Raw genomic sequence first — 19522 nt, 5'->3', positions numbered from 1 at the left:
AAACGCTATATGAGGAACATGGTTAAAACGGAACGTTTCCTCAAACTTTAGAAGTTTAGACAAACAAAACTGTGTTCCTGTAGGGACAGGGGTGTCACAATTGGCGGCCCGCGGGCCGGGTGCGTCACGTGAGGGCCACGCCCATCCCAGCTCCACGAAGGGAGGAAACGTCGTGGCCCGTCACAAGCAGCGTGTGGGGGCGGAGTCAAGAGAGGAACCAGTCTGGAATCTTTGTGTCGTCACAAGCAGTCTAAGTCCTACTTCTCTTGAAGACCACTGACTCTCAATTAGCACCAACTTAATGCTGATCATTAGTTGACCGTTAGCAGAGCTGGCGGCTCTGTTAGGAGGTTGGGGAGGACAGTGAGGAGGTTGGGGAGGAACATGGGCCAGTCCTTGAGTCTGATAAGGGCTCTGCGTCAGAGGCAGAGTTAGGGCCAGGGCCATCCGACTGTTATCAGCTACCTTCAGAGTCGGAGATAAGTGGGGCTGAAGAACAGCTGGAGCCTGTTCCCGATGTGCGCATGCGCAGAACTGCCAGGAGAAGGGAACAGCTAAGAAACAAGAGCTGACTCAGGAGTAAAGGCACAGGTGGACGGTGAATGGCCCCTCCCGTAGGGAATAAAGAGGAGCGAACGGGGAGGGGAGTTTGCAGGAGACAATTAGTTCACTTCATTAGTGTGAAGATCTGTTTGTGACTCTCAGAGACTCCTCGCCAAGTCTTTCCTTGCACAGCATTGCGTTTGGAAGATATCGGCCTGGCAGCTCTCCAAGCCTGATAAGGTCTGTGGTTGTAAATTCACCCTGGAAAGACTGTTTGCCGGGACTTTGCTGGATGTGAATGAGAGGAATTCACATTAGCTTAATAAAAAGGGGTTTTGTCGGGAGACAAGGAGTCTGCTTTGTGCTTTTGGGAAGCCTAGGTCAGAACAGAAGTGCTACGAAGCGGTATATAAGTCTAAGTGCGATCGCTCTTGCTATTCTCATAACCGTTTTTGCGTTTGTTTCCCCCCCGCGGGCGCGAGAAAATACCTGCAAAGTCCCAGACATTTAAAACTGTATCTTTCTTGATTTTGCCTCTTCGGGGGATCTTCCAGTCATTCACATCAATTCCGATGGTCGGCTTCTGAGGTCCCAAATCCGGCCTCTTGCATTTCATTAGCTGTTGTAACAAGGTTGTTTTACCGCTGCTGGCATTTCCAACAACCATGAGTTTCATTCTATGGTAGGGGACAGCTTTCTTTAAACGCTGTTGGAGGAACCTGGCAAAAAGAGACAGAAAGGTTCGTTTTAATTACAGAATTGCCTTTTTTTTTAAAAAAAAAATTGTTTTCTTTTCTTGGTAAAAAATATTTCGGGGAAGGAAACCATCCAAACAGACCTGTTCAACTGCCAAGACAATTGATAACTAGATGCAGGGGTAGGTTTCAAACATTTTAGCAAGGGGTTCTCTCAGCCCGGTTGTTGGGTGGGTGTGGCCATGGTGGGCGTGGCCTAGTTGGCCTCCTGCACCATGGGGGGGGCGTTTTTGCCCTCCCTGGGCTCTGGAGGCTTTCCTCAAGCGTCCAGGAGGGCGAAAACAGCCTCCCCAGCCTCCAGAGGCCTTCTGGAGGCTGGAAACAGGCCTGTTTTTGGCCTTCCCAAACTTCCAGTAGGCCCGTTTTTCACCCTCCCTGAGCCTTCATGCGCGCCCTGCACTTACATGTACCCAAAACGGGCTGTGTGGGGACTCCTAGGAGGGGTGGAGCAGGGTGGGCAAGGCCAGCCAGGAGTGGAATTTGGGGGTTCTCTGAACTGTACAGAATCTTAGCTAGAGGTTCTCCTGAACCCCTGCGAACCCCCAGCAACCCACTCCTGACTAGATGGAAAAAAGGGATACCGTATCAGTGAGCTGACAAGGAGGGGGAAAAAAAGGAAACGTATAATGAAAAAAAGGAGAAAGAACTATTTTAAGGCTCTATCATTTCCTGATTTACACAGTGAAGCCTTCTGCCAACTCGTGAACATTTTTTAGAATGGTTGCAGGAATTGAGTATGTCTAATTTAATGAAAAAGGGGGGACACGATAGCAGTGTCCCAATATCTCAGGGGCTGCCCCAAAGAAGAGGGAGTCAAGCTATTCTCCAAAGCACCTGAGGGCAGGACAAGAAGCAATGGGTGGAAACTGATCAAGGAGAGAAGCAACTTAGAACTAAGGAGAAATTTCCTGACAGTGAGAACAATTAATCAGTGGAACAACTTGCCTCCAGAAGTTGTGAATGCTCCAACACTGGAAGTTTTTAAGAAGATGTTGGATAACCATTTGTCTGGAATGATGAAGGGCAGTGATAGCTAACCTTTTCTCATGTGCCGGCACCCATAATGTAATACACTCCCCACGCATGCGTGCATGACACTCCCCCCCCACGCTCCCCCTGTGTATGGGCACGTGACTCTCCCATGCTCCCCCCACCCTCCGTGCACACGACCCCCCCACCCCACATTTTGGGCCCAGTAGGCCTCCCTGCAGCCTCCTGGGATCAAAAACAGGCCGGGGGGGGGGGGCGCACCCTATCCAGGGGTGAAATGCTCCCGGTTCGGACTGGGAGCGATGGCGGCTGGTGGTTTGGAGAACCGGTAGCAAAACTCCCTGTGCCCCCCTCCCCCCACCATGCCCAGCTGAGCCACACGATCATCAGAGGTTTTTTTTTTTTTTTACTTTTAAAAGCATTTTTTCTACAACCTCTTCCGACAAAAAAATGCTTTTAAAAGTAAAAAGAAAAAAAAGCCTCTGATGATCGCGCAGCTCAGTTGGGATCGTCAGAGGCTTTTCAAAGCATTTTTTTCTGCAACCTCTTGGCCGAAGAGGTGGTAAAAAAAATGCTTTGAAAAGCCTCTCTGACGATCCCAGCTGAGTTGCCTGATCGGCAGAGAGGCTTTTCAAAGCATTAGAAAAAATGCTTTGAAAAGTTAAAAAAAAAAAAAAAAGTTTGCCACGCCCACCCAGTCACATTAACTCCCCACCACCACCAAGCCACAGAACCGGTAGTAACACATTTTACATTTCACCCCTGACCGTATCCCCCTTGCCCCGTTTTGAGCCTAGTAGGCCACCCTGCATGCACGCACAACCCCACCCCCTTGCACATGTGCGCACACACCCCGCACATGCACACACGCCTTCAGCATGCACCCCTCTGTGCATCCCAAAAATCAGCTGGCCGGTGGGAGGCGCACGCATACATGGTAAAACTGAGCTGGGCGACAGCTCGCATGCTTGCAGAGAGGGCTCTGCATTCCAGGTGTGGCACGCGTGCCACAGCATCACGGATATAGGGTTCCCTGCTTGAGAAGGGGGTTGGACTAGAAGACCTCCAAGGTCCCTTCCAATTCTGTTATTCTGTTATTAGCAGTGTTTTTCCAGTGAAAATAGCCACCCAAAGCCATAGAAAGAATGGTCAAAACAAACTCACCGGATAATATCCCTTGCTTTGTCTCCCACGTGTTTAAAATCTAAGTTAAGATGTAATCCTTCCAAAGGAAGATCCCAGATATTCAACAATTTCCCCATTTCATCTGGAAAACACCGGATCCCTGGATTGTAACTAACATCAAAAGATGTCAAGTTTTCCAGGAATCCAATGTCAGGAGGGATCTGGAGACAAAAGAAGATTTATATATATATATTTTCAGAAGAGAACTGCTAATCTATCAGTTATCAGTATCAGTTCAATGCCAAACTAATCTATTTTTTAATTAGATATTTAATTAGACAATTAACTAGGTGGTAGCTGGTTAATTCTGGGCCAATCATTGCTTCTTTTGAACAGCGTTCAGGTTAATGTTACAGGTAGTCCTTGGCTTACGACCGTTCATTTAGCGACCGTTTGAAAGTTACAGCGGCAGTGAAAAAAGGGACTTATGACCGTTTTTCCACACTTATGACCATTGCAACATCCCCCCCCCATGGTCACGTGATCAGAATTCAGACGCTTGGCAACGGACTCATATTTATGACGGCTGCAGCGACACGTGATCACTGTTCTGCTTAGCAATGGAAATTTTAAGCTCAGTTGAGGTCGTAAATCAAGGACTGCCTGTAACTGACTCCCTATTGTCACATTCTCCAATCCAATATTGTGGTGTTTTTTTTTATTATTATTATTATTCTTAAAAAAGCATTGCTTGAGCATTCTGTGGTATATTTTCTCTTCTTCTTTGGGAGAAAAGTTTATTCTGAAAAACATGCCTTCACATCACGACGGAAATTGTTCAGATCCATTCTTTATCTCCAGCAAATATGCACCCTTCATGTATTCTTCTGAAGACTCAATTTGCTTGACGTTTAACAATACAGTTTGATAGACTTTCCTCTCTGGCTTCTTTCGTTCCTCTCTTGCAAAGTAATACCAATAGCACTTAGACTTATATACCGCTTCACAGTGCTTTACAGCCCCTCTCTAAGTGGTTTACAGAATCAGCCTCTTGCCCCCAACAATCTGGGTCCTCATTTTACCCACCTCGGAAGGATGGAAGGCTGAGTCAACCTTGAGCCGGTCGGGATCGAACTCCTGGCAGTGGGCACAATTAACCTGCAATCTTGCATTACCACTGTGCCACCAGGAAGAAGAATGAGAAAAGGAATAAGACAGGAAGGAAGGAAGGAAGGAAGGAAGGAAGGAAGGAAGGAAGGAAGGAAGGAAGGAAGGAAGGAAAAAGGGAAGGGAAGATAAGGGAAGGGAGGAAGGAAGGAAGAAGTGAAGTGAGGGGAAGGGAAGGGAACGCAGGGCAGGGAGAGGAAGGAAGGAAGGAAGGAAGGAAAAAGGGAAGGGAAGGGAAGATAAGGGAAGGGAGGAAGGAAGGAAGAAGTGAAGTGAGGGGAAGTGAAGGGAACGCAGGGCAGGGAGAGGAAGGAAGGAAGGAAGGAAGGAAAAAGGGAAGGGAAGGGAAGATAAGGGAAGGGAGGAAGGAAGGAAGAAGTGAAGTGAGGGGCAGTGAAGGGAACGCAGGGCAGGGAGAGGAAGGAAGGAAGGAAGGAAGGAAGGAAGGAAGGAAGGAAGGAAGGAAGGAAGGAAGGAAAAAGGGAAGGGAAGATAAGGGAAGGGAGGAAGGAAGAAGTGAAGTGAGGGGAAGGGAAGGGAACGCAGGGCAGGGAGAAGGAGGGAGGGAGGGAGGGAAGATAATAGCTCTTAGAGTTATCTACTACTTTTCAGTACTTTCCAACTCTCTATAAGCACCTTAGAGAGCCAGCCTATATGGCCCCCAACAATTTGGGTCCTCATTTTACCGACCTCTGAAGGATGAAAGGCTGAGTCAACCTTGAGCCCGGTGAGATTCGAACTGCCAAATTGCAGGCAGCCGGCAGTCAGCAGAAGTAGCCTGCAGTACTGCACTCTAACCACTGTGCCACCGCGGTTCATAAAGTAAGCTTTGCATTAAGACAAGATATGAAAAAACCAATCTTTTTTTCTGAGCAGTTATTTACAGAGAAGTCACCCTGCTTCTTTGTCTTAAAATAAATTGGAGCTGATTACTTTGAGTTTATTTACAGCTCAGTCCAATACAATCAGGGCTGAAGGAACGTAATATTTGAAGGAAAAGCGATTGCTTTAAACATTCCCGAAAAGTATTTCGAAAAAAGCACAGTGATAAAGTCAGAACAACTATCCTGTTTTCCCCAAAATAAGACCAATCCCTGATAATAAACCCAATCGAGCTTTTGAGTACATGGGAATAAGGCCAAGCGCTTATTTCAGGGTTCAAAAAAATATAAGGCAGGGTCTTATTTTTGGGGAAAAACGGTACTATCTTGTGATGTGTGTTACCTCTCTTAATCTGTTGTTAGACAGGTGCAGTTTTTCGAGCCGAGACCAGGAAGAAGCTTTGTCATTCAAATCTAGAATGCTTATTTGATTGTGGTTAAATATCAATTCTCTTAAATTGGACGATTTCCAAAATGCAGGCCCAGGTAGCATCCCAATTCTATTGCTGCTTAAATCCACCGATCGCAAACTGGCAAAGAGAGACAGGAATACAAACAACTGCTATTAAACGAAAAGTTAAGACTTCGTAACTCGCGCCAATCATTTCCAAACACGAGGGCCATGCAGAAAAATATATATATATATTTATTATATTTCAAAGGATGCTAACCCTACATTTACACATCAGAGGGCCAATTTCTTTTTTTTTACTAAGTCACACACTGTGCAATTTCTTTAAATTAGACATGCTTTTTAATTCTCCCATTCCCCCCCCCCCCCACTTTCCTAACAACATAATCACTCTTTCTTGGGCCACGCCCACCAAGCCACACCCACAGAACCGGTAGTAAAAAAATTTGAAACCCACCACTGGCACACCTCTCCATCCCCTCCCCCCCCCACCGGTCCGTAAAATCAGAAAGGTTGGAGACCCCTGCAATAGATATTTGGGATTAACAGAAGTCTCCACGAATCAGTACAAGAACAGGAGATGCAAATTTTAATGTACATGTCTTAGTAACTTACTGTGGTAGAAGAAGAATTGCCTCTGGAACAGTGAAAAAAGCATTCTGAGATAGTTTCAATGTAGTTATGCTACAAGGCAAGCTCTTTATGGTATCTAAAACACAGAGGAATAAATGTGTTATTAATCGGTTTGGAAAATCGTTTAGTCCTAAAACAACTAAACAACGCAGTTATCAAACAGATTATTTTGACCTAGGCTTCCCAAGAGTATGAAGCAGACTCCTTGTTCCGACAAAAATCCCTTTTTATTAAGTTACTGTGAATTCCAGCCTGGACTACTGCAATGCTCTCTACATGGGCCTCCCCTTGGGAGGCTCCAGTTGGTCCAGAATGCGGCCGCGCGGGGGATTATGGGAGCGATGGGGCGCTCCCATGTGACACCTCTCCTGCGCGAGCTGCACTGGCTTCCTGTGGTCTTCCGGGTGCGCTTCAAGGTGTTGGTGACCACCTTTAAAGCGCTCCATGGCTTAGGGCCGGGGTATCTACGAGACCGCCTTCTGCCACTACTTCGGCCAGTTCGCTCGCACAGAAAGGGCCTCCTCAGGGTGCCGTCGGCCAGACAATGTCGGCTGGCGACCCCCAGGGGGAGGGCCTTCTCTGTGGCGGCACCTGCCCTCTGGAACAACCTACCCCCCAGAGATACGCACGATACCAGACCTCTGGACTTTTCGTCGGGCCCTGAAAACTCATTTATTTCATCTAGCCGGGCTGGCTTAACCCCATCCTTGCAGTTTTAAATTTATAATTGGTTTTAACTGGGTTATTTTAAATTGATGGCCAAAATTATTTAATGTTTTTTAAATTGCTTTTAAATTTTATGTTGTGTTTTTACCGTGGCTGTTCACCGCCCTGAGTCCTGTTGGAGAAGGGTGGTATACAAATTAAATAAATAAAAATAAATAAATAAATTCCTCTCATTCACATCCAGCAAACTCTATACAAAGCTTATTTTACTCAAATAACTTTATCATTCAAAGGCTGTTAATGAACTGTCTTAAAAGCCTACCAGAATTCTAAAATAAGATAATCACAGTCTTACTAGAGTTGGCAGAAAGCCCAGAAGCAATTTTGCAGACACGAAGGAGAGTGAACTAAAGTTGTTCTCTACAGCTTGTTGCAAGTGGCGTTCCTTCTTAAATAGGCTAAGGGAGTGGCCAATTAGCCCCAAGCCTTACTCTCGAGGAGACCTCCTCCTGAGGAGCTGCTGCTGCCTTTTGGCAGCTCTGCGCGCCCGTGCATCGAGAAGAGGCTCCTCCTCTTCGTCCTCTTCATTTAAAGGAGGTTCTGAAGGCTCTGGCTGAATCCCTGCCTCTGGCACCACATCTTCTCCAGCCTCCTCACTGTCCGACTCGAGCGCCAGCTGCACAGGCAGCTGACGCACCACACCAGCCTCCTCATTGTCGGAATCAGCTACTAAGCTGCACAGGTTGCTGACGGGCCACAACAGGTGTAGAGTTTCCTGCTTGAGCAGGGGGTTGGACTAGAAGACTTCCAAGGTCCCTTCCAACTCTCTTATTCTGTTATTAAAGATGGTATCAGCAACGTGTTGAGGTCTGCCTATTTTTTAAATTTAATTTTATTCACTTCCATTCCTAACACCGCTCTGTCTAATGCTACTGAGCCAGGCTAAGATTCGATATTGGGATAAAACTCAAATATTAGAAATCCAAATCTTTGGTCAAGACAGAAGTGCCTCTTCCGTGCCAAGGTGCTGAGATGACAAACGGTATTTGACGTAGGTACAGAATTGTAAAAGGGGCAAACTGACCCTAAACAGATACATCCTGTTGTTTAATGTTTATTACACCCCAAATGTCATGTAGATTCTAGAGAAGAAATACTGCTTCCTTTACTGTCCTCTTTACTGCTCGTGAGGCGCCTTTGTGCCCCTTATCTCCTTTTATTATGTCTTGAGCTCCGGAGCCGAGAACCTGAGCCTGTGGGAAAAGGGCTGTTATGTCTTTCCTAGAGATAGATTAAAGGGTAACTTCTACGTGTGAAATGTCGCACTCTTCGTAATAACTTTGCCTTTATACTGTATAAATATCTGGTCAAAATCAGCCATCTTTGTTCAGACCCTTCGCTGTCTTTGGACTGTTTGAACCTTGCGCAATAAACTCCTGCATTGAAGAGCTTGGCCTAGTTCCGTCATTTTTCCTATAACACTACATACTCACAAATTCCATTTACTGCTGCATTGAATATTTCCAATTTCAAACAGTCCTGCAGAAATTCGGTATCCAGGTACGATATGTCGTTCTTGCTGATGTTTAAACTTTTCAGTTCTTTCAAACTGGTTCGCGCGACTAACGTTGAAAGTCTGTTACTAGATAAAAAGAAAAAAAAACAAAAACAACCAGCATTACGGCAAAGATCACACAAAACAGCTGCCTTGCTACAGGCCCGTTGTTGATTTGACCTGTTAAAATGATTTATATGGTGACCCAACTCACAGATAGGTGATTCCAGATGGCTTACGACATTTAAAATCCCACTCCGTAAAATCCCACCAAAATATAAATAATAATAATAATAATAATAATAATAATAATTATTATTATTATTATTATTATTATTATTATTATTATTATTATTATTATTATTATTATTATTATTATTATTATTAGTTAATCTTTAGTGAGATTCACAGCCTTTGAGGCTGGTTAATAGCTCAGCAGCTCGAGTCCTAACCAAGGACCTAGGAACTGTTAAGGTATCGTCGGAGGATGTAAGCTGTTCCGAGTAAGGTGGTTTTTTGTAGAGTCAAAATGTTCAAGTCCGGCAAATTTAGAATTTCTAAATAGCGGGGTAGCCCTTTGGGTATTGCTCCAAGGGCTCCAATTACAATCGGGACAACACACGATTTCTTTTTCCACAGTCGCTCAACTTCAATTTGCATCATCATCATCATCATCATCATCATCATCATCATAATAATAATAATAATAATAATAATAATAATAATAATAATAATAATAATAATAATAATGGACTCAGGGTGGCTCACATCAAACGAAACAATCCCAATAAATACAAATTAAAACATATTAAAACAGACTAAATACCATCCTGCAGATCTTTTCTCCTATACAGGTTAGTCCTCGATTTACAACAATTCACTTAGTGGCCGTCCGAAGTTACGACGGCACTGAAAAACGTGACTTGGGACCGTTTTTCACACTTACGAAGGAGGGGTGGGTTCTACTTACCTTTACTACCAGTTCGCAGCGGGGTCGCGTGCGCACGCTTGCTTCGCTCGTGCGCGCGGGCGCCCTTCTGCACATGAGCAGAAGCGTTTTGATGGCGTCGGGGTCGGTGGGCGGAGCCTCCCGCCAGTTTTACTACCGGTTCTATAGAACCGGTGCGAACCAGGGGCAACCCACCACTGTTACGAAGGTAGCAACATCTCCAACGCAGGAGAAAAATACATTAAAAACTCAGTTTTACGTTCTCACCCTTCTAATATAAGATGTTCCAGCTTGATGAGAATATTGCCAAGGTATCTAGGGATGCCCAACAGTTGGTTGTATGACAAATTGAGTAATTTTAGCGTTGGACAGGTGATCGTTGGACTGAAACATAAGGTAGGTCCAATTTCATTTCGCGAAACGTCGAGGTGAACGATCTGAGGCATTTCCAAGAGATATTGCGGGAAAGACTTCAAACGGTTGCTGTGGAGGTCGAGATAAGTCAAACATTTCATGGTCTAGAAGAAAAAAAAAGTTATGACAAATAAGCCGATTTAATAAATTATGGTACGGTAAATATACGGGTAAGGCGATACAAAAAGTAGCTTATTTAAGGGATCACTTCAAAGAGATATATCTATCTGCGAAAACGCAAAAAAATCGTAACAATTCTCTCGAGGAACTCCTATAATAAAAATAAACGGATTCCCCAGTTTTCATTTTCTTTATCTATAAAAATGACATATCTTGAATTGTTTCTGTTCTATAAAGATATTTTGCAGCTTTAATTGTGCCTAATAAAATATGAACTTTTAGTAATAGTTTATCCCATTATAGAAGAAATCAACACAAACTTTCTTTATTTTCCCCTTGTCCTCCCAATTTTTACAAAGTGACTTTAACCACACATCTCATTTTCCACATTCTTTCAAATGGTTTAATCCAGTGGTGAAATCCAAATTTTTTTACTACCGGTTCTGTGGGCGTAGCTTGGTGGGTGTGGCAGGGGAAGGATATTGCAAAATCTCCATTCCCACCCCACTCCAGGGGAAGGATACTGCAAAATCCCCATTTCCTCTCCACTCTGGGGCTAGCCAGAGGTGGTATTTGCCGGTTCTCCAAACTGCTCAAAATTTCCGCTACCAGTTCTCCAGAATCTTCAGAACCTGGTGGATTTCATCCCTGGTTTAATCCAAGTTTGGATTAAACCAGGCGGTTAAATATTGGAAAAAAATACGGCAGTGGATTTTGGAAATTACACAGATCAATTTGGAATTGAGGCCCGAGATTTTCCTGTTGGGGGGCAAAACCTTTGAATGTTAAATCAGGTATATGGTTCTTGTTGATTCATATTATTACTGCAGCAAGATTAGCGTTTGTGCAGGAGTAGAAAAATCAATACTTACCGATGGCTTTGAAAATAATATATAAAATTAATGAGTGTGCGGAATCAGATAGATTAACTAGATTGATCAATGGTAAAAAAGATTCAGAATTTTATAACAGTTGGAAATTCTGGTACGATTGGGTCCAGAAAAGGTGGGATAGAATAGATATATGATGGCAAGTATGCAGGGTGGATTTGATTTAAATCGAGCTGATTTAAATCACAATTTAAATCATGATTTAAAAGGCTAGTAAAAAGGCTTGATTTAAATCAACTCGATTTAAATCATAATTTTTAAAGAGCAACTGTCATCTCTGCTACTCCTTTGACCCACTGTTGACTCACCGATAGTCCCAGTGTTGCAGAATATACAGCCTCGTGCTACATAACTAAGCTCCACTTCATGCTGAATAAACTAAATTATTTATGTATCATAAATAGAAAACTATCTTACGATAGATTTTTACCCCAAAAGTTTTTTATTAAAATAAATTTGCTAAAAATCAAAAAAAATCCAATTTAAATTTTAAAAAATCTGATTTTTTTTTGATTTTTTTAAAAATCATCCTTGATTTTTATCCACCCTGCAAGTATGTATGTATAAAGGAATGACTTTATATTTATGGACAATGTACTCACGTTACACCATGGTGGCAGAATTGTATATTTCATTTGTGTATTGATGCATAGAATATATTAATAAAATAAAAAAAATTAAAAAAATAATCTTCCAATGTGAGCATAATAATCCATAACTATATAACTGCAGCATCCTTATAAACCATTTTCTTAAAGTAACCACTCACTCAACTACAGTAATGGGACTAGTGAAAAGTTGTTCCAAGTTGCATCTTAATGTCTTTTCAGGACTGAAATCTGGTATTTTCAGATTCCTTCGTCCTTCTCTTCTTAGGAGACTCACCTCGCAGAGTTGCTTCGGAATGCACGAAAGCTGGTTGTGATGCAGTTCTAATTTGTCGAGGTGTTCGAAGTGTGTAATTAAGAAAAGACTCTGACCGATGAGATCTATATTCTCCAGCTCATTTGAGGACAAATCGAGGGATTTAATATATTCTCTGTCAGAGACCAGGGAAGGGAAGCTGTCCGAGCTCGTCATGCTGGATTGGGATACAGATGAGCCTTCTAATATAAAATAATAATTTAAAAAATTCAATTCCATTAGCAGCATCTGTTCTACTGGTTTCATCGATTTTTGGCTTGGCTGTCCCAAACACTTATAAAACTTTTAGATTAAGTGTCTCAAAAAATTCAGTAATGCAGAAATCTAACAGTTGCCTAAAAATACAGATAGTATTCGATTTACGGCCACAATTGTGCCCAATATTTCTGCTGTACAGCGAGTCAACCTGTCAAGTGAATTCTGCCTCGTTTTACGACGTTTCTTGCCACCATTGTTAAGTGAATCACTGCTGTTGTTAACTTAGTAACACGGTTGTTAAGTGAATCTGGCTTCCGCATTGACTTTGCTTGTCAGAAGATGTTGTGGCCCGTACGCAGCCTATGCAGCTAGTAGCTGATTCAGACAGCGAAGAGGCTGGTGTGGAGCTGAGCCAGCAGCCTGTGCAGCTGACGCTCGAGTCGGACAATGAGGAGGCTGGAGAAGATGTGGTGGCAGAGGCGGGGATTCAGCCAGGGCCTTCAGAACCTCCAGAAGTTCCCTTAAGTGAAGAGGATGAAAAGGAGGATATTCTTCTTGATGCATGGGCGCCCAGAGCTGCCAAAAGGCAGGAGTGGCTCCTCAGGTGGCGGTCTCCTCGAGAGTAAGGTTTGGGGCTAATTGGCCACTCCCTTAGCCTATTTAAGGAGGAACGCCGACTGAAGCAATTTGCAGGGAACAACTTCGTTCACATACCTTCGTGTCTTGTCTTGCTTATCTTATCAGTTTCCTGCAAATTGCTTCTGGGCATTCTGCCAACCACAATAAGCTTTCAGTTATTATTCTTTGAATTCTTGGCGGCTGTTAACGCAGTTAATTAACAGCCGTTGTTGTAAAAGACTGGTTTATTTAGTAAACTAAGGTTTGAACGGACTTTGTGTGTGCTGCGTTCTTTGGGGTCCGTAGCTGGGGCGGAACAGGTCACAAAAAGTGATCATATGATTCCACCCCCAGACACAGCAACAGTCATAAATATGAGTCAGTTGCCAGGGGTCTGAATTTTGATCACGTGGCCATGGAGATGCTGCAACGGTCATTAAGTGTGAAAAATGGTCATAAGTCATTTTTCCCAGTATTGTCGTAACTTCGAATGGTCACTAAAGGAACTGTTGTAAGTTGAGGACTACCTGTATTGAGAATAGGTAACCCTTTTATGCATTTAAATATTTGCACGTGGGACTAAAAAATAAAGGGATTAACAAGTAAACAAACTAAATTATAGCATGCAAACCACAGTATAGGTAATCCTCGATTTACGACCGCAACCGAGTCCAGAATTTATGTTGCTAAGTGAGAAATTTGTTAAGTGAGTTTTGCCCCATTTTACGACTTTTCTTGCCAAATTTGTCAAGTGAATCACTGCCGTTGTTAAAATAGGAACACCGTTGTTAAGTGAATCCGGCTTCCCCATTGACTTTGCTCGCCAGAAGGTCCCAAAAAGGGCATCTGGTGACCCCAGGACACTGCGACCGTCATAAGTAAGAACCAGTTGCTAAGCATCTGAATGTAAATCACATGACTATGGGCAGGGGTCAGCAACCTGCGGCTCTGGAGCCGCATGTGGCCCTTTCACCCCTCTGCTGCGGCTCCCTGTCACTCAAAATATGTGTCACGACCACCAATGTGTGACACCCGCCAGCACGTGATTTTTTGAGCTTTTCAACCCCCCGGTAGGCCAACCATGGATAAATCCAAAAAAGAGAGAAAAGTTTCAGAAGAAAACAAAGTTTTTATTCAACTACGTATGCTAGTTTTGTGGCCGCTCAAGAAATAGTCAGGCTATAGAAGGGTTTTGTGGCTCCCGGTGTTTTCTTTTCTGTGGGAAACGGGTCCAAATGGCTCTTTGAGTGTTTAAGGTTGCAGAGCCCTGACTATAGGGATGCTGTAATGGCTATAAGTGTGAAAAATGGTCATAACTCACTTTTTTTCAGTGCTGTTGTAACTTTGAGAGGTCACTAAATGAACTGATGACATCCAGCTGTACATCTCCACCCCAGACCACCCCAACGATGCCCTTGAAGTGATGTCCCGTTGCCTGGAGGCCGTACGGATCTGGATGGGGAGAAACGGGCTCAGGCTCAACCCATCCAAGACCGAGTGGCTGTGGTTTCCGATGTCCCGATATAGTCAGCTGGTGCCATCGCTGACTATTGGGAGCGAATCATTGGCCCCCACGGAGAGGGTTCGCAACTTGGGCGTCCTCCTGGATTCACGGCTGTCTTTAGAAGAGCACTTGACGGCCGTGGCCGGGAGGATTTTTCATCAGGTTCGCCTGATCCGCCAGTTGCGTCCCTTTCTAGATCAGGACTCCTTACGCACTGTCACTCACACCCTCGTCACTTCCCATTTGGACTATTGTAACGCTCTCTACATGGGGCTCCCCTTGAGGAGCACTCGAGGCTCCAACTGGCGCAGAGTGCGGCCGCGCGGGTGGTGATGGGAGGGACGTGGCGCTCCCATGTAACACCTCTCCTGCGCGAGCTGCACTGGCTCCCGGTGGTCTTCCGAGTGCGCTTCAAGGTTTTGGTTATCACCTTTAGAGCGCTCCATGGCTTAGGACCTGGCTATTTACGGGACCGCCTGCTACCACCAATAGCCTCCCACCGACCAGTACGCTCCCATAGAGAGGGGCTCCTCCGGGTGCCGTCGGCCAAACAATGTCGACTGGCGGCCCCCAGGGGGACAGCCTTCTCTGTGGGGGGACCTACTATCTGGAACGAGCTCCTCCTGGAGATACGGAGGATCCCGGATCTGCGTACCTTCCATCGCGCGCTCAAGACTTTCTTGTTTCATCAGGCTGGCCTGACCTTAGTCTTTCCCCTTTTTAAATGGAAATTTTACATTTGGTTTTAAAGTATTGGGGTTTTAAATTCAGCCAAATTATTTAATTCATTTTATTCTATTTTAAATTTTGTATTTATATTGTTTTATTTTATGGCTGTTCACCGCCCTGAGTCCTTCGGGAGTAGGGCGGTATACAAATTCAATAAAACTAAACTAAAACTAAAGTGTGGCAAGTCGAGGACTATCTGTACGTGGGTTCACCCCCCACCACCCCAATACACCCACATCAAACTGGTATCAATCCAATAATAGTAACGCTATTAACAGTCTTGCTCATATTACAGCATTCTGCGCCATTACAGCTATTTTCGATCAGGTACGCTTCGATAAGATAACATTTAAACTTTTAAAAATCTATTATAACTTTTTACTTACTGTTCGAGTCTTCAGAAAACATGTTTTTTCTCCTTTGGTTCTTTAGCGGTTCGTAAGGTGAGCCAGCCCCCTGGAAAAAAAGGCCAAAAAATCTGGACATCTGAATATTTTAGTTCGAACAGTTAGAACAATGATGGCTAACCTTTTTGACGTCGCGTGCCAAACGGGGGGGAGCGCGGCGAGGTCGCCCACATGTGCGCCCACACCCATAATTCTATGCGCCCCACCCCTGCGCATGTGCCCCACCCCTTTTAGCACATGATGGCACAGTGGGCCCGGTAGGCCTGTTTTTCACCCTCCCCAGGCTCCAGAAGCTTTCTAGGAGCCTGGGGAGGGCGAAAACGGCCTTCCCCACTCCCCCGGAGGCCGGAAACAGACCATTTCCCAACTTCTGGTAGGACTGAAAAGCCCAAAAATCAGGTGGCCGGCGCACACATGCGTGCTAGAGCTGAGCTATGGCAATGATCGCGTGCCCACTGATATGGCTCCGTGTGCCACCTGTGGCACCCGTGCCATAGGTTCGCCATCACGGAGTTAGAACAATTAACCAGTGGGACAACTTGCCTCCAGAAGTTGTAAATGCTCCAACACTGGAAGTTTTTAAGAAGATGTTGGATAACCATTTGTCTGAAGTGGTAGAAGGCCATGATGGAGAACCTATGGCATGCGTGACCGAGGTGGCGCGCAGAGCCATCTTTCCGGGCACGCGAGCTTTTGCGCAACTCACCTGCAGCTGCGCATGTATGCGCTCCCCAGATGGTGTTCGGGCCTCCGGTGTGCATGCGTGCAATTCAGGGGATCCATCTGGTCTTCAGAGCCCTCCTGCGCATGCACGCGCATTTGAGCATTCATGCGAGAGTACTTGTGTGCATCATGCACATACGGCGTTCACATGTGCATTGTGCACGCAAAAACCACATACATGCACAGATGGTGCAATTGCGCATGCAGTGCACGGGGGAACCACGCAAAACCTGCGTGCATGCACAGATGGTGTGATTGCGTATGCAGTGCAAGGGAGAGCCTGCGCAAAAGCCGTGCAGATGGTGCGGATGCCCGCACAGCGCACGGGGGAGGAGCTGCACATTAGCTGGTATATAGTTTCCTACCTAAGCAGAGGGTTGGACTAGAAGACCTTCAAAGTCCCTTCCAACTCCCTTATTCTATTCTTTAAGGATATTCCACGTTCAAGACGCGATTCCTTGCTCGCAAAAAGTGCTAATCTAATTTAGATGAGCGATTTATTTTTCCCTGTCCAAAGTAAAATAGACACTACTGATAAAAGAAAGACGTGGCTAAATATAGGTGGTTCCTCGACTTACAACAGTCCATTTAGTGACCGTTCAAAGTTACAACGGCATTCGAGGAAAAAAGGGACTTAGGACCATTTTTCACACTTACAATCGTTGCAGCCACTCCGTGGCATATTTATGACGGTCGCAGTGCCCTGGAGTCACTGGGGTCATAGAGCCAGTGGTGGGATTCAGCCAGTGGTGGGATTCACGTAATTTAACAACCGGTTCTCTGCCCTAATGATTTCTTCCAACAACCAGTGTGTCAAACTACTCAGAAAGTTAACAACCGGTTCTCCCGAAGTGGTGCGAACTGGCTGAATCCCACCACTGGATTCAGCCGGTTCGGGCCAATTTGGGTGAACCAGTAATTAAATTGCTGGGTGGCCCCGCCCTGCTCCTTCCCACCACATCCTTCTAGGAGTCCCCATGTGTCCCATTTTGGCTCCTAGGTAAGTGTTTTTACTCCCAGGAGGGGTGCAGGAGGTGGAGTGCTGCCTGTCACACCCCCTGGCCACGCCCACCCAGCCGGTCATTAGGGCAGAGAACCGGTTGTTAAATTATTTGAATCCCACCACTGCATAGAGTCATTGTAAGTTTGAACGGGGGTTGAACTGATCGTCGTTAAATGAGGACTACCGGTACAATTAGAACCCATTTGAACTATTGGTCTCACCACAGACTTGGAATGTCTTTGTAGCGGAGGAGTATACGTCTGAAGAGGTTTCTGGCGGTCGACAGCTGCCACAGAGTAAGATTTCTGCCTCACTATAAACGAGCTTTCACTCCCTGAGGCAAAAAGAAGACAATTGATTAAAATAAATTACATATATATATATATATATATATATATATATATATATATATATATGTATAAAACAGGGAAGTGAAAAAAAACTAAATACACTCAAACACACCAAACTCCAACTAGATGTCAGAAATGTAGCATGATACTCTCCCCTTTTATGACTTTCATCCCTCTTAAATAATTCGGGTAGAGTTGGGGCAACTGGATAGAGCTGAGCATTTACTGGCTGGATGCCCTTCCTGACACCTACATGGAGTTCGCAGCAGATTTTTTTTTCTTTGCACCCGGGGAAAGACAAATTATCTGCACTACCTAGGATTGAACTCCCAAACTTCTGAACAGGAGGCTATTAGCTTCACCGCTAGGCCACCACGCCGCTCAAAAATGTAGCATGATATGACCGAAGAATATACAGGCAGTCCTCAACCTACAACCACAATGGAGCCCAAACTTTCCATTGCTAAGTGAGACATTTGTTAAGTGAGTTTTGTCCCATTTTACAACTTTTCCTCCCACAGCTGTTAAGTGAATCCCTCGAGTTTGTAAAATAGTAACACGGCTGTTAAGTGAGTCTGGCTTCCCCATTGAGTTGAGTTGTCAGAGAGTCAAAAAAGGTCGTAAGTGTGAAAAACGGCCATCGGTCACTTTTTTCAATGATGTAACTTCGGACGGTCGCTAAATGAACTGTTTGTAAGTCGAGGACTACCTCTACGGTAGCCTCAATCAATTTATTTATGAAAAATAAAATTAACTCTCATCGGAACATCAATAAAACAGGGTTTTAACTTTTAAAGACGACTTTTAGAGTAAATAGTACATCTATTTCATGTTAAACCAGATTAACATTATTTAATGTTAAACAATCGAGAAATATATTTAAAAGTGAAAAGGAACATGTACACAGAGCAACAGCTGCATCTCCTGACCTCTCCTTCTGTGAAGTAGCTTACTAAAAGTTTACTAGGACTTCTTTGCTCCTACTAAAGGTCATCAGACCACATAGAGCCTTGATGGGCGAACTTATGACACCCGTGCCGCCATATCTGTGGCCACACAAGTGTTGCCCTAGCTAAGCTCCAGCGCTTATGCGCGCACCGGTCATCTGATTTTCAGGCCTTCTGGGCCTACCGGAAGCCAGGAAACGGGCTGTTTCTGGCCTCCAGAGGGCCTCTGCTGCGGTGGGGAAGGCTGTTTTCGCCCTCCCCAGGCGCCTATAAAGCCTCTGGAGCCTGGGGAGGGCGAAAAAACAGGCCTACCAGGTCCACTGTGCCATCGCATGCCAAAAGTGGAGGTCAGCGGGGGGTTGTGCGTGCATGTGCAGAGGGGACGGGGCGCAGCATTGAATTATGGGTGTGGGCACATCTGTGCGCAACCTTCCCCCCTCCGCGTTCCCCCCGCTTTTGGCACGCGACGGCAAAAAGGTTAGCCATCACTGACACAGAGAAAGTGCACAAATATAGATTCATGACTAGATATTTAAGTCAGTCCTTCTCATGTGATACTCGCCACTTCTGGCTTACAACTTCCGAGTTGCAGTGACGTAAATTAAAACAATAATATGTTCTGCAAATCCGTAATGCATAGATTATGCAGATTAAAGCAGATTAGGTTATAACATTACAGCTAGAGGAATGGAGGCAGAGATAACGTATTTAATATTTTTTTTTTAAAAAAAGTGCTGTAGAAAACTTTAGAATCTCACACACCCTTGTGATTATTTATTTATTTATTGATTGATTGATTGATTGATTGGTTCGATTTATATGCCGCCCTTTTCCAGAGACTCAGGGTGGCTTACAATGCGTTAAGCAATAAGCAATATACACACATTGCTCTCATGTTCATACACCGAATGCAGTGGTGGGTTTCAAATTTTTTTACTACCGGTTCTGTGGGTGTGGCTTGGTGGGCGTGGCGTGGCTGGGTGGGTGTGGCAGGGGAAGGATACTGTAAAATCTCCATT

General features: G+C 44.8%; 1 protein-coding gene across 1 annotated transcript in view; it reads right to left on the bottom strand.

Moving 5' to 3' along the window:
* The window catches only part of LRRK2 (leucine rich repeat kinase 2), an 88311-nt gene that overhangs the window by 35354 nt on the left and 33435 nt on the right, over nt 1-19522 (bottom strand). Inside the window, exons 18-26 of the mRNA XM_070947455.1 lie at nt 17428-17540; nt 15460-15529; nt 11986-12203; nt 9944-10194; nt 8666-8814; nt 6489-6582; nt 5805-5991; nt 3453-3634; nt 1033-1262 (exon numbers count right to left, since the gene is read on the bottom strand). Coding sequence (XP_070803556.1) covers nt 1033-1262; nt 3453-3634; nt 5805-5991; nt 6489-6582; nt 8666-8814; nt 9944-10194; nt 11986-12203; nt 15460-15529; nt 17428-17540 — 1494 coding nt within the window. The remainder of the gene's footprint in view (nt 1-1032; nt 1263-3452; nt 3635-5804; nt 5992-6488; nt 6583-8665; nt 8815-9943; nt 10195-11985; nt 12204-15459; nt 15530-17427; nt 17541-19522) is intronic.

The sequence above is a fragment of the Pituophis catenifer genome, unplaced genomic scaffold (genome assembly GCF_029215685.1).
Source record: "Pituophis catenifer annectens isolate HBS135680 unplaced genomic scaffold, rPitCat1.0.hap2 SCAF_7, whole genome shotgun sequence".
NCBI classification, from domain to species: domain Eukaryota; kingdom Metazoa; phylum Chordata; class Lepidosauria; order Squamata; family Colubridae; genus Pituophis; species Pituophis catenifer.
Note: the sequence above shows the minus strand (reverse complement) of the source record. Positions and strands in the feature narration are given on the sequence as shown.